This window comes from Falco cherrug, chromosome 9 (assembly GCF_023634085.1).
Source record: "Falco cherrug isolate bFalChe1 chromosome 9, bFalChe1.pri, whole genome shotgun sequence".
Taxonomy (NCBI): domain Eukaryota; kingdom Metazoa; phylum Chordata; class Aves; order Falconiformes; family Falconidae; genus Falco; species Falco cherrug.
Window position 1 is genome coordinate 12,971,869 of NC_073705.1, and position 15,129 is coordinate 12,986,997.

General features: G+C 47.0%; 1 protein-coding gene across 1 annotated transcript in view; it reads left to right on the plus strand.

The window, feature by feature from the left end:
- Positions 1-15,129, plus strand: part of CACNA1B (calcium voltage-gated channel subunit alpha1 B) — a 297,443-nt gene that overhangs the window by 152,552 nt on the left and 129,762 nt on the right. The window contains 4 exon segments of the mRNA XM_055720862.1: positions 6,649-6,705; positions 7,444-7,518; positions 9,481-9,570; positions 13,467-13,676. Of these exon segments, the coding sequence (XP_055576837.1) occupies positions 6,649-6,705; positions 7,444-7,518; positions 9,481-9,570; positions 13,467-13,676 (432 nt within the window).

Sequence of the window (15,129 nt, forward strand, 5' to 3'; positions counted from 1 at the left end):
TGTCCTTGATTGTAAACACGTTGCCTTTCTGCAGTGAGAACAAGAGCTCAGGAGCGTGCTTCATATTTCTCTTTATTAATTTTCTGTCTCTGATCTCTCTCTACCTTGTTTCATCTTATTTTTTCAGCTCTAAAGCACGCAGAACCAATCTGCTCAATCCTCTCGCTTCCCATGGAAAGCTCTCTAGGTTTCTAATATTTATAGTATCCTCTCTAAGCATTTTGTTTGTTCGTTTTTTCTCATTTATTTTTGATGCGAGGTAGGAAGAGTGGAAAGCTGCATTCCAGTGATTTGTAAAGTGGCATTTTAACACTTAATCTGCCTGATTTTGCTCCGTAATGTTTTACATATTCTGAGTAGCTACTGGAGCTGGAAAGGAGGTTTCCTTGTTCTCACTGCTGCTCAGGTTTTTGCCTCAAGGGCTGTAACTGGTTTAGGACCAAGGAAAGTATTTGAGTGACTAAAATCACTCCTTCATCTGTACACTACCTCCCATTGGTGAACTATGATTTTAATTTAACATTGTGCTCATTATTTATTGACCACTCTTGAGTGTCTTTTATGTTTCTCTCAGCCTTCTCTATTTGTTATTTGAATGTTATATTATCTCTTGCTGTACATATTGCTTTAAAAAGGTGGTTCAGATAAAACTTTGGGGTTGTTTGCTATCAACCCTTTCTTATACTGCAATTGTAGACTGTTTAGTCCCCCAGAAAAAAAAACAACCAAAGGGTCTTTGGTTTCTACTGCTTAAGTGCTGTCTGACTCGAGCGTGTTCCAGACCTGGTCTAATGACTTGTCTTATATTTGTGTTGTAAGAATGAAACTTCAATAGTCTGGCTCTTGACTTTTATAGTTTTCTTTTTTTCTGGTGGTACTTTTAATTTTTTTTTCTAATGGTAAAATAAGAGGATAAAAGAGAACAAAGTATTAATTAAAAGTGCTTGTGAGGTTTTCAGGTAGGTGCCTTGGCACAGCTGAAAAATTTTGGTGCCAGCTCACTATTAATAAATTGCCAGAGGTGCAGCTGTGCTTGAAACTGAAACAAACACAGCTCAGTCTGTTTTAAATGTGGATTATTTAATACTGGCAGCAGCACATCTGCTTGAGGGATCTATACCAAGGTGTTTTAGACAGTGACAACCTTAATGTGCAAATGCTTGTGTGAGTTATACTTAATACAGGAAGCCTTAATTGATGAAGTGCTTAAACAAATGGCTTCTTAACAAAGGGTTGGAGAACTAAAGGGAAGATTGTAACACAGATAATGTGCTGAAGTGCTGAATTTAAATGTGCATGACTTGAAAAAAAAAATCAACTCACGGTCTGACCAATTTCCTTAGAGTTTGAATTGACTTTCTTCACTTAGCATTATACAGAGGCCAGGTATGAGATTTCTAGCTTGACTTATATCTCAGGTGCACGTTGAAGAATGAATACATAGGGCAATCAGGAGGGTTTAAATATTTTCAAATGAGATACCAAGTGATTTCATGTAAGAGTCCCATATCATGACATCAAGTCTAAGCAAGGACAATTGTAACTTGGTAGGTTCCTCTTGAGGATGTCAAGAAGAAATGCCATCTTATATGATGTAAATCTGTGTCTTCAAATCTGTAACATTTTCAGTCTTACAAAACTAGTGCAAGTTACAGGTGGGAAGCAATGATCAATTCCTATCATTTCTTGCATCTCAGAATTCAGGCCAAAATTTCGTATGCCAGTTGCCATGTTAAGCTCATAAACATTGACTCTGGATCGTTTAGAAGTGACCTGTATGGATCACTTAGAAACAGACTTGTAATCTTAAATTTAATCTTGAAGAATAAAACCAACTGTCTGTTTTTTAGTAAATTCTTTGAAGGGAACAGCTCTGCCCACCACTAGAAGTCAGCTGATATATGTGTAAAAAGCAATGCTTTGCACTGTGTTGCTCCTCTAGGCACGAGACAGCAGTTCTGCTCCCCAAACGCCTCTTCTTCAGTTTTTTTGGCTTTTATTTTCAAATAAAAACTTCAAAAAAAACTTTCAGTTTTTTATTTGATATTCAACCAATATCAAATAAAGGCTTATGATGAGCAAACCCTGTCCTGCTCCACCTGCGGCGTGCTGGGACAGGCTCTGCTCTTCATGCCGTGTTCTCGCTGGGCTCTGTGCAAAGGCAGTAGCAAGTCAGTTTGAAATTGTGCCTGTCAGAGGAATTTTAAAGCGGTGAAGCCAAGCAATGTAATCCATGCAAATGATTTTGCCACCACGGCTTTCTCCATTAAACTCCTCAAAACCATAGCAACTTTTAGGCTGTCGTGCTGCATTTCCAACTGAGAGTGTGGAACCAGAAGTTCTCTGCACAGAGTAAAGTGCTTAGAAGCCCACAAATATTCTTTTGAGGAAGTTTCTCTTATCTTACAAGGACATGCATCGTTTTTGAAAATACTTTGCTCAGACTGGAAGTCTTTCAGTTCAGACCTAATCAAGTTGCATGTCTTTTGCATTTTAATTCTTTCCAGGTCCATCACTTTGCACAGCACTGACTCTGAGTGTTTCTTTTCTCCTGGAGTAAGCAGGCTTTGGGAATGAGTTTAACCTCTCTCTTCCAGTTCACTGTAACTTGAATGCCATTCCTTGAGATGACAAAGGTTTATGAACCTCAGGTTTCAGCTTTCTGTAGAAGGAAGAGAGCAACAAGCCCCTTGATACCGCTGCGAAAAGGCACCTACATAGATGAAAGAGAGCAGCAACGCGTGCGGGATGGCAGGGGAGGATGACTGCCGGGAAGACAAATGACAGTTCCCTGTGAGAGAGTGACGACTTCTTCGAAGGGCTGCATTTTTACTCATTTTTTCTGTTTAACAAGTCTGAAGCTTCAATGGTTAAATTCAGTTGTTCTTCTTTTCTTCTAACCTCTTTTGCCTGTTGAACGTCAGTCATTTCCTGGAATCCGCTCTTGAGCCCACAATGTTCTGTCTCCCCATGCCAAGGGGAGAGGGGGCACCGTGTTTCTCTGCTGCTTTGCCTGTGTTGTTCAGCTTGCCAGTCCCTCAGTATAAGGTTTGCCTTTATTTCCAGTCCTGTAACATGCTGTGTGTTGTCAGTACTTAATGACCAGCAATTAATCTTACTGCTGAAACACCTCTTACTCTGATGTCCTAGCAAAGCCCCTGTGCGTTCGTTTGGAGGCGAGGAGTTGCTGGTCTGATACTGTCTGTGTGAATATTGCTTCTTCTACTGCAGGGGCACTGTTGTTTGGAGGTTTTTCAAGCATCCTAATTATCTTCTTCCAGTCTCTGTGTTACAGTGATGACTAAAGGCAATACAACTTCTGATCCTCTGCTTAGGATGCTGTATGGTTAAAAAAACCCAAACCCTCAAAACAGCCTAGCAATGATGAGTAGCCTGCTGAGCTGTCTTTTTAGCTGGCTTTAAAAACTGTGTGAAGCCCCACTAGAGTAAAGGTGGTCCCTTGGTGTCCCAGAGGATACAAGACAAGACAGGGAGTGACTGTCAAGGGGGAGAACTGGGGAGCGGTGGTGAAGTCAGGCTTGAGGGAATTGCACTCGTGAAACCTGGCTTTTGTTTATTTTAAGGGAACAGTAAAACCGAGCCTTGGTGAGATACGTCTATGGATGGAGATATGTTTTGGCACCAGCTCGGTGCCCTGAATTTGGGGCGCGTTTGCAGAGGTGTCTCGAAAGAGCATGTACTTTGTAGGTGAAAATATGTTGATAACAAATTGTCACACCTTAGAAATTCAGGTCCCACTGGCATTTATCAATCTGGTTTCTGAAACCTCAGTACGGCTAAACTCCTCACCCATCTGACTTGGGGGGGCACAGGAGCATCAGATGGCATTATCACACCGTGGCAAATCGCGATGGTTATGTGTCCATACAGTTCACAGGTCACCTCTGGGGACTCAGGATTGTTCCTCCCCTGCTGCCCAAAGGACAGCGGAGCGTCAGCACAAATTGTTACAGGAACGTGCGGAACAAGAGGCCGCTTAGACATGGGCAAAGAAGAATTTCTTTTTCCTACTCTGAGATCGTTGAAAGGAACCGGTACCATGATTCTCCTCCTGCACTGACACAAATCAAGTGCAGAACAGAGCTTCCATCTAAGTGAACAGGCTTTCTTTCCTGGAGTCTTCTAATTTTTTTAACAAGACATGACTGAAACCAGCACACCTCCGAGCACGAACTGGGAAGCGTGCTGGCTCTTGCCGAGACCTTCCTCCCACAGACGCGGCTCTTACGCTGCGCTCGCCCGTAAGAAGAAGCCCCAGAAGAACAGCCGCCTGCCTTCTGACCTTTGCTAGCTCATTATTTTCATTGCTCACCACTTGCGTGGCAGTGTGTCCATGCCCTGCAGTAGCTTGTATTAGTCTATTTAATTACCAAACACTCTCTAAAAGTCAGCTTTTCGTTCTCGGAGTGGCAGAACTGCTCCTCTGGGAAGTGTTCGCCTTCCCGTGCTTGCTCTTTGTTGTAAGACCCAAATGTGCACTCCACTTCAAATGGTTTTGCGTTTTCACTGCAATGTGCTAGTATGTTGCATAGGAAAAAACCACATCTGCATTATGTAGAGGAGCATGAAATGGAGAACCCCAAAACACTGATGGCAGAACTAACCCCTGGAGCCAGGAGTGCAGAAACATCTGCATGGCACTATCGACTTTACTGGTACTAGGTGCTAGACTCATTTTTATGCAGAGTTCTGTGGCAGCAATATGGGTATATAACCTTCAGATACGACATAAAGCTTTTAAAATCACACTCCATGAGCAATGTAGGCTTTAAGAAAAATCTGTATAAAATGTCCACTGTAGTAGCATCTCAAGCTTATGCTTGTTCCAACGCAGGTTTGCTTTGTGTTTCACGTTTACAGGCCTTTGTTCAGCTGCCTTTGGGAAGGGGTCTCCATATCTAAACCTCCCTTCTATGTGTTTTAGGGCAGTCATATTCACCGCTAATTGCCATTTAACTCCTTCCATATTTTTAGCACCCAAATACCAGTACGGCTTTTCCCTAGGCAAGACTTCAGAAGAACCTTTTGGTTTCTGAGGGGCCGGTTTGAGAGAGAAATCTCTTGAGCTGTCTAAAAAAGCTCATTTCACTTTTCTAACCTGTCTTAAAGAGCCTCAGAAAGCACCTGGATTGTATTGGCTTATGGGCTTTTGGAAGGATTTCATGCCTTTTAAAGTGCAGATTTTTAGCTCAACTGACATTTGTAACCCTCTAGCAACTCTCCTTTCCTCTGTGCCTCTGGTGCACTAGTTTGCACTTTCTTATTTTGTTCTCCTCTGCTTGGGTTTCCAGTCTTCCCTAGTCCTGGATATTATTTTTCAGCCTTCTCAATTTGCTCTGTTATTAATGTATCATTCGCTCTCTCCCCCCAATGATTAATAAAGAGATTATATAAGGCTTGTGTGGTAGTGCTGATCCCTCTAGTATACTAGACAGCTTTCAACTACACGCTTTGATGTTTGGCCTGTGTTTTTTTGGTTTGTGGGTGGGTTTTTTTTTTTTAATAATTTTTTTTTTAGTTAGCCTTCCATCTAGTCTGGTTTAAATGGACTTTAAAGCAAAATTTTGTGGGAACTCAGTGTCAGATGTTTTAGTAAGATCCCAATTTTACATTTGTAATTTAAATTATATTTGTGCCAAACGTGAAAAAAAATGTCATTTATAATATTACAAGGAAGTGTACAGTTTACCAGCTGCCAACTCAATGTTTTGTTTCCTTTAGGTTGTCCTTTAGAAAACCATTACCAAATTTTACAGCAGCAAGGTCAGATCTGTGGCTCAGACTGTATGAGCTGTATGGTTTCGATATTGGTGCAGTGTGGTGTGTACTGCAAATTGACCTGGCTGCTAACATTTTTATTGTGAAACCTTAGGAAATTTGGTTGCTTTTCATGCAGATAAAAATGAGTCAGTTTGGGGGGGTTGAATTTTTCAGTGTTTTTTGAATTCTTTTCTCGTAGGAAGGTATAAACTTGTATTTTGGAGATGAGTTACACAGGAATAGAAAATGAATGGTGGTGTTCTTGTGTGAGCTGTGCTAGCCAGAACTCCCCCATGGAAACTTTGCTGTGGATTTTATTTGGACAAGGGTTTGATGCAGTGGCTCTTTGGTGACATACTGTCTCCTGCAATGTGGTAGCCATCCCTGCTTGTGTTACCCTGTGCCATGACACAGATCTGTTCCCAACGGGCTGAGTCCTGGTCTTATTGATGGAGACAGAAGAACAGCAATGGGTGTAAAGCATCTACCACTTCTCAGTGTCTCCAGTGTGGCAGGGCATGAGGGACCATCCTCTGGCTTGTGGAGACCTGTGGTCTTACTTGGGTCAGAAGGAAGGTTCTTGGTCTCCAGAAGTCTCTTGGGGACGATAGCTGGGTAAAGAAATGAGTGGGTTGTTGGGGGTGAGCAGGGAAATCATGGAGGAATTGCTACAGTCTTCCAACGGTTTGTCTGGCCTCCTCCCCCTGTGGAAGAGGGGCACAGGGTACAAAATATGGTTGTCATCCATCCCTTCTTCCGCAGGCTTGGTATAACTGGTGGCACAATGGGGTAATGCTAGTGGCAGCTGGTTTTAGAGCGAGGATGCGCTAAATGTGAAATTGAATCTTGCTGGTTTACCTTTTACAGAGGAGGTCATGCTGGCGGAGGAAGACAAGAATGCAGAAGAGAAATCTCCTCTGGACGGTAGGTCGTTCTGCTGTGCAGTTTTCCTCCTGTGATACGTGAGAGGTTCACCTGCTGTACGCTGCCGTGGCTTTCCGTTGTAACCAGCAAGGTGTGAGGAACATGCTCTTTTGCATGCACTTGGCATAAGCTGGGCTAAAGAGTCCCTTTTCCCGTATCGGGTCTGTTTGAGGTTGCAGGTGGATGATGAGCAGTTACATGACACCGCTCTGGGATGGGGATCTGCCCTTGGGGTCGGTCGGTCCTTAGGCTGCCTGTGGGACCGGCAGCGTGATGGGGACGCCCGCCAGCCTCTGCCGAGCGTGGCTGGCTGTGTCTACGCGCAGGTTGTGGCGGGGGTAGGCTGCAGAGCGGATGCCAGAAGAGAAATGCATTGACTGAGAGAAGGCAGGGCTCCAAACCGAGGTTTCCAAATGGATTTGACAGAGACTAAGACCCCTGTTACTTGTAAGCAGTAAGACATAACAGGGTGTGGTGATCCTACCTTCCGACGTGTGACCCTAGCACTGCAGGACGGCTGGAGGTACCGAGCTTTGGATGCAGGTGCAGCGGGGCCATGGGGACTGCTCTCCCTGTGCCTCCAGACCGATGAGCTCTTAGGATGCAACAGCCAGTCAAAGTTCAGTTAAAGATTCTTCCCTCTCCCTTTTCTGACCATCTTTCGTCCTCCCATGTCTCCTCCTTTCCCCTCCCCTCCCTTTCCCTCCTCTTTTTTTTTCTCCTCCCATTCACTGTCAGGGAGGGCCGCCTCGGAAGGGCCGATTCAACAAGGCACGGCACCGGCAGAGACTAGCAGCGGCAGCAGCTACAACAGTGAGTGGATTGCAAATCACCAGGGGCTTAGGCGGCACAGCGGGGCAGTGCTTCTCCCCCCGCAGCCCCACGTGCCCAGGTCACCGGTGACATTTCCTGGCTGGTTCTGCACCTTGCTGGGAGCCACACGGCTCCTTGGGCTATCAGGTGCCCAGCTGCTGGTCCACCTTGGCCAGCCTGGTGACCTGCGCTCGGGGGGGGGCTCGGGGGTGGAAGAGCTGGGGCTGCAGAAGGTCAGGGCTGAGGTATGCTTGGAAAATCTTCGTGTGGGTGCGTGGGTGTGTGTGCGCTGGGGAAGTTTGTCCGGCACGTGGGTGCAGACAGGGCTGTTAGTCTCAAGGTGGAACGAGTGTCTGGAAGAGTAGTCTGAAAAGTTGAGTGGTGGAAGCAAACTCGAGGTGGGGACAGGCCACGGAGTAAAGACCCAGGTACACTAAGGCTCCCTCTATGCTAGTAAGCTAAAGGAGCCCAGCGATGTCCCCAACTTTGAAGGCAACTGTTATGGAGCAGCCCACATCTATGCTGGTAAATTATCTTAGTCCCCAAAACAGAGGGGCATTGCACCCAAGGTGCCTGTAGAGGTGGCACGACCTAATTGCTAAACACATGCAGGAGTTATTTGGGAGAGAAGATAAAGGAGAAGGTGCTCAATTCATGCTAGGGAGTGTTGTAAAATTTTACTCCCAGGGCTGGTTATGTTCCAGTGCTGGGGTTGGCCCTAGCCATGCTGGAGTGTACTGGGACAGATGCAGCCTGAAGGACCCAAAAGCTGGTATCGCTGGGACTGAGGATCCAGCCTACTGCTGGGTGGGGAAGGAAAGAGCAAAAGTGGTTATTTGCAAAAAATTGGATCCAGCTCACAGGTTCAGAGCCTCTTCTCTTTGAGCCTCTTCGAACCTGGGTGATGATCTGGGAGTTTCTTTGAAGTGACAAAGGCACTAACTCTTGCCTTAGCTGCGGAGGAAGAAGCGCATCCGTTTCTCTGTCAGGGCAGGGACATTTGTGTCGAGTGAGGGGATGTTCTGGTAGGAACCTGCCCCCAGGGTAGTCGCTGCAGAGTGAGTGGGTTTGCTGTGTGTGCCTACTGAACAGTATGTATCACCACACCGTGGGGTGTCTTACTGCTGATAGAAAATGGTGCTTAGTTACTGTATGTCTTGAAGCTGTTACCAAACTGTATCAACATATTTTTTTCTGCTAGTTCTCAAGGTTTTGCAGGTAGGTGGTCATGGGACCAGCATCCACGCTGTTCCTGCGTTACCCCTTGCACACTGGGTGAACAGTGCACAACTCTCCGAGCCTTAGGCTATAGTTCTCTTTCCCTGTTGAGTAAAACGGTGTAGCGATGTTTGCCCTCCCCACAAAAGATGCTATTGGACAAAGTGTGTTTTCAAAGAGTTATGACATCCCCAGGGGGAAGGAATTGTACACTGGGTGCTATTAAGGGTATGTTCACTGATCTGTGGCAGTTGCTTTCGACATAGCATTTCTGCTCCTTAAGGCATTGTTCTGTGGTAAACTGTACCCGAGCACCGTGAACGCTAACTTCTTAATGGTGCACGCTGTAAACAGCATTAATGTTTTAATGGCTAGAAGCACTCATAACCCACTGGGGCTCAGAAAGGTTCAGTGACCCTGCCCAGCCTTTCTGCTGTGCTAGAAGGTCCAGCAGCTGCAGTGACTCCCCCCCTCTCCTGCATCTGTGGGGTGACATGGAAGCCTGCAGACCTGTGCTTGGCAAACCTTCGAGATCTGGAAGGTCAAATAAATAAGCGACCATGGCGTGGAAGCATACAGAGGCCCTGCGAGGTTGTAGGTTGTCTAATTTGCTCCAGCTTCCCTTTGTGTGAGAGCTTGAAGCTGGCACTGGGAAGTAAACGCTGGCCCTGGAGAGTGAAGGGAGGGGGAGAGAGAATCCACTCTGAATGCTCACAGGGCATTTTCTCTTTAATTTGCACACAGTGTTGAAAAGAGCTGCAATAAAGAAGAGCAAAAATGACCTGATTCATGCTGAAGAAGGTGAGGACCATTTCACAGACATTTGCTCCGTGGGTGAGTACTGGCTTCGCATCCCCTGAGGTTTAGATCTCCACCTAAACGCGGTCATGCCATGTTTCCTCTGAGCGGCTCCTTTGCTCCAGAAGCTGCGGTTTCAAGAAGGAGAATGATCACTGCTCCTGCAGCAGCGCTCTACTTCCCAAAGCTTCGCAGCTTCACCCGCTCCCCCCCACTGCCCTGCTCAGCTGTTGCATGCTGCACCCTTTAAAAGAGCCCTGCCAAAATGCTTGGAGAATCTGTGCTGTGTTGGACCAGACTGCAATTCTGCCTGGAACATGCTCATTTGTGCTAATGAAACCCAAATATGTCAAACGATACTGCTAAGCCCCATCTGTTGAAGGGAGGAGAGGCAGTGGACACAGTCACATCTGCCACCGATGCACAACATGTGGTTTTGCAGCCTTTGCCATGTGAATGGCTGCTGGGAAATGCCGGGCAGTAGCCCTTATGCTCTCATTCTTGCCTTAGAAGAAGATCTTAAAGCAATTCTCTTCATTTTTAAAGCCAAATGTGGAGATACACACCTGTGCGCATGCAATTACCCCCGTGCCTCTGATGCAGAGAGTGGCATCCCGCATAGGGTAGCATTGATGGTGCGAATTTGGCGTCTTCAGCCCTGGAGAGTAAGACCCTGTCAGGCTACAGAGTTCCTGCCTGTTCAGCAGTTAGCAGGGAGCTAGTTCCCTCCTGAGATGCCAGGTGGAGAGGCAGGAGACAGGTCTGGGGTGTGCAAGGGGAGGCAGGCTCTGAGTGTGCAGCATCTCATCTGTGGGGAGCTGTTTGGACATCAGCAGAAAGAACTTTCAGTCGTGGGCTGTTACTTGCTGGCTGGGGAGACATCTTCCTGACTACTTTGGAGTTAGCTATTTTGCTTATTCCTCTCCCTGTTGTTTGAGTCTGTATTTTGTTTTGCTGCTGAAGCAGCAGATGTTCTCATTAACTTCCAAAGAAATGTCTTGGCACCCCAGTTACCATGAAGCAGCAAATCCTGGATGCATAAGAGTAGCAGCACAAACAGTACATTGGAGAGCACATGTCCATATAGGCTTGCGAGCATGAGTGCTTCAAATGCACTTTGGAAACTTGGCATTAACGTTTTAAGAGATTACAGCTGCTGCTGGATTCCCCATCCCACCCCCCACCCCCCCTTTAAATGAAGACCTGGTTGCAGGAAATGAATGTTGCTGAGCATGTTACTGACACCATCACCCACTGTCGAACTGCCACAGTCCCCCAGGCTGAGCAGACTGCAGGTTTTGTGGCTATAAACTGCTGACACTTCTATGAGAGGTTTGTTGCTGAAAGAGGGCAAAAATGCAGCAACCGTCCGCATTTTTGTTTCAGTTTGGTTTATTCTGAGCAGCTCGGATCCCTGCATGGATAACGAGGAATGGTCATTTCTGAAACATTTGTTCGTGGTTGCAATAATTATGAGATCTTTGTATTCACATCCAAGTCCCTCCAGGCTCTGGGCACCCATGCCACGCAAACAGATCTTTGAATTCAGCGTTTCAGGTGGCAACGGATGACGGAGCATCTGGACTCGTGGATAATCTGATGCGGAGCTGGAAACTGTCTCAGGAGCATATGGCAGGGAAAATAACAGCAGTGCTTTCCACCTTCTGCAAGTGGTTCACCCACTTGGGAAAAGTGTTTTTGATTTTGATTCATGGAACAAGGCAGAAAAGAAGAGATGGATACAGCAGATACTTCTGCAAGCTCCTGAAAAGGCTGAAACTGTGCATAACACAAACAGTCAGATCATATGGGCAATTACGCATAAAGAATATGTTTTTGAGAAAAGGTTTTTTTGGATGATTTTCTATAATGTCTTGTTGATGGGAGCGTAAGGAGCACGGAAGAACTAGCAGTATAATTACTGAGTGCAACACGAAGATGCAGACCAGAGTGGTAAAGACTTTGACAGGTCTCTTGCTGGCCGTTGACTGAATACGTTGCACTTTAATTCAAACACAAGTACCTCAATGAGCCTTCTAATTGCATTATAAAGCTCTACAGTGGTAAACACTTCCCAGTGTGTTCTCTGGAGTTGTTCTTAACAGTTATTCTTTTCTTTCCTCCTACCTCTTAGCCTTTCTTTCTGCACTAATAAGCGTGCAGCAGTAGGTTCTGGCTCCTTCTGGCTTCCCACCCTCTACGCTGCACCAGACATGGGACACTGTCTTGATTGTCAGACAGTGAAGCCTGGAGAAGTGGATGTTTCCTATGTTAGACCAGTTTAAATACTGCTGGTTGTCTTTTTTGGAAGATCAGTAGAGAGGGGATCAAAGGGCAGCAGACTATTCCCATGCAAACCTGAGGGTATAGACTGGCTTGAATATCTGAGATCTCTTTACCTGCCAACAGTGTTATGGTATGGTGCAGCCTGCATCTTTACCTGTAGTTCATTTTGTTGTCTTAAAGCAAGAGATGAACACTAAGGGGTTTATTGATTTATTTTTTACACTGCCAAAGGAAGGATAATCAAATTAACAGAACAACAGCACACCAAGGTTTTCTGCAAGGAGTTTGTTCAAAGCCTGGCCAGGGCCAGCTCTGCCTTTGGCATATTGGTGGATGGCCAGAAATGTGAGATGGAGCAGAGAGCTTGCTTTCTGGTGGGGAGATGGTGCGGCACGCTTTCGTGTGGCGGTGAGGCTTGGAGAACCCATTGCTGTCACATCTGGATGCTTCATCCTTTCTATGGGTGCTGCGTTTGATGTTACTGTAGGATGAAACAGGGTGAGATTCCCACCCCTTCCAAGTGTTGAAATGTAAGTGAGCGCACTCAAAAATTTGGCTGCTGCAGCCAGAACACTTTGTTCATGTTAAGTCAGCCATCTCCAACGACAGCCAGTGCAAGTCATCTGCTCTGATGGTGCTTGCTCCAAGACAGGACGGCGTGTGTCCTGGTCAGCCCTACCCCCCGGGAGGCTCCGTCCCACAACGGGGAAGGGTAATAACATATTATCTTGCCACAAACCATCTGGAAACAAGTTTGCTAGCCATTTCAGAGGGGTGCCAGCACAGCGTGAAACAGGTAGTGGACAGCCTGCAACAATCACGATTTTCCATGCTTGCAACGGTGTCTGTGGCTGTTGCAGAAGAACTCCAACAGATGCCTGTGTTTATTACTAACGTGTGCTGATGTCTCCTGCCTCCGCACTGGCCGGAGATTGCCTTTTCATCATTCGTCTGAACCGTGCCTGCTACCACAGGGGGAGAGCTTACGTTAGAAATCATTCCTTCCATCAGCTTCCTATGGTTAAAAGTATTTGACTCTTTTCCAGGGTTTCAGACTAGAGTTGAAATGTAGCTGATATAGGCAGAATTGATACAAATGAGTAGCTGTGCCCAAAGTACGATGCGTGGAGGCAGGTTGAGCCCTCTGCTGTAGAAATACATGAAGTTAGAGAGTAAAATAAGGAGACTTTGCCCTATTCAGTCCTAAGGGCTGGGTCTTTGCCTGGTTCTTGGAGCAGGGGAAATAGGGACCAGCTTTCCTGTTGCCAGCTACCCGGCTCTGAGGGGATGTGCTCCACACCACGAGCAGAAACACCACTGTGCCTGGTACTTTCTGTCCTTCCAGTCAACCAGGAACCCAAAAGTTATGAGTTAAACTGAGACAACCAAGATTGCTCCAGAGGGTTGAAAGCCCAGTTTCTTTAGATGGTGGAGCTGGACATTCATTCATGAAGTCTTAAAATCCCAGCCTTCATTCCTCATGATGTCATTGCAAGCAAGATGCCCTTGCTCAGCCCATAGTCAATGTGCCCAGCTTTCTGCTCAGCCGTGTTTCTGGCGCGTGGCAGAGGGTCTCTGTGCCCAGGAACATCTTCCAGCCTTTCACCTGCCAGGATGTGGTGTGGTGACTCTTCTTTCTGTCCCAGGGTCTCCTTTTGCCCGTGCCAGTTTGAAGAGTGGGAAGAATGAGAGCTCGTCTTACTTCAGGAGAAAAGAGAAAATGTTCCGGTTCTTCATTCGGCGCATGGTGAAAGCTCAGAGCTTCTACTGGATTGTCCTCTGCGTGGTGGCCCTCAACACGCTCTGCGTCGCGATGGTGCACTACGACCAGCCGGAGAAGCTCACCACTGCGCTGTGTGAGTACTGGGGACTCCACCTCTCCCCTAATGAGGTCTTGCATTTTTGAGCGTGCTGAGCACTGCAGTCACATCCCCATGTGGTCGGTTTTTGGCTTCCTAAGCCTCCCTGAGAGGAGATAATGAGTGGTTCTACTAATTCAAGTGTAATTGTGTCACACAATTCTGAAAAAATCCTCCAGGACATAATACTGGTTTGAGATGGGAATGTTATCCTAAATGTTATCTGAAACTTCAGATTCAACCACATTTAAATCTTGTAATGTGGCAGGATTTGTTCTGTAGCAGGCTTCATTGAAGGAGGGGGAACGGCTCCCCATGGGGGTAAAGGCAGGTTTCTCTGTCTAATCAGCATCTGCCCAAAGAACTGCAGAATTCATGCCACTTTGCAGCTGGTCTGCATCCATGGCTGTGGTTGACGTTGACTCAATGTGAGGAGCCCACCAAAGCCACTCTATTACTCTCCTCAAATAGATGGGAGAGAAAATGTAATGAAAAGCTCATGGGCTGAGATAAGGACAGGGGGAGATCACTCTGCAATTACTGTTACAGGCAAAACAGACTCAAATTGGGGAAATTAATTTATTACTATTCAAATCAGAGCAGCATAATGAGAACTAAAATCAAAAATTAAAAATACCTTCCCCCCACCCCTCCCTTCTTCCTGGGCTCAACTTCACTCCTGATTTCTCTGCCTCCTTCTTCCGAGCAGTGCAGTGGGAGGGGGAACGGGGCTGTGGTCAGTTCATCACACGCTGTCTCTGCTGCTCCTTCCTCCTCACGCTCTTCCCGTTCTCCAGCCTGGTTCCCTCCAATGGGTGCAGCATCCCAGGCCCAGCCTGCCCCAGCCGGGGTCTCCGCAGGGTCTCTATTCTGGGCTCTTCTCCATGAGGCCACAGGTCCTGCCAGGAGCTGCTCCAGCGTGGGCTGCCCATGGGTCACAGCCTCCTCTGGGCATCCCCTGCCCTGGCGTGGGACCCTCCAGGGGCTGCCGGTGGGGATGGGCTCCACCACGGGCTCCATGGGCTGGAGGCACAGCCTGCCTCATGGTAGGCTGCACCATGGGCTGCTGGGGAATCTCTGTCCTGGTGCCTACAGCCCCTCCTGCCCTGACCTGGGGGGCTGCAGAGCTGCTGCTCTCGCATATTCTCACTCCTTCCTCCAGCTGCAATTGTTGCACAGATTTTCCTTTCCCCTTCTTAAATACATTATCCCCAAGGTGCTACCACCATCACTGATGGGCTCAGCTTTGGCCAGTGGTGGGTCCCTCTTGGAGCCAGCTGGCCTGGGCTCCGTTGGACATGGGGGAAGCTTCTAGCAGCTTCTCACAGAAGCCACCCCTGTAGCCCCCCACTAACAAAGCCCTGCCACACAAACCCATTACAATGGGTGATTTCTGCTGTGGATATGCTTAAAGCTCTGATGTCCCTGGGATAACAACATGTGCATGGGC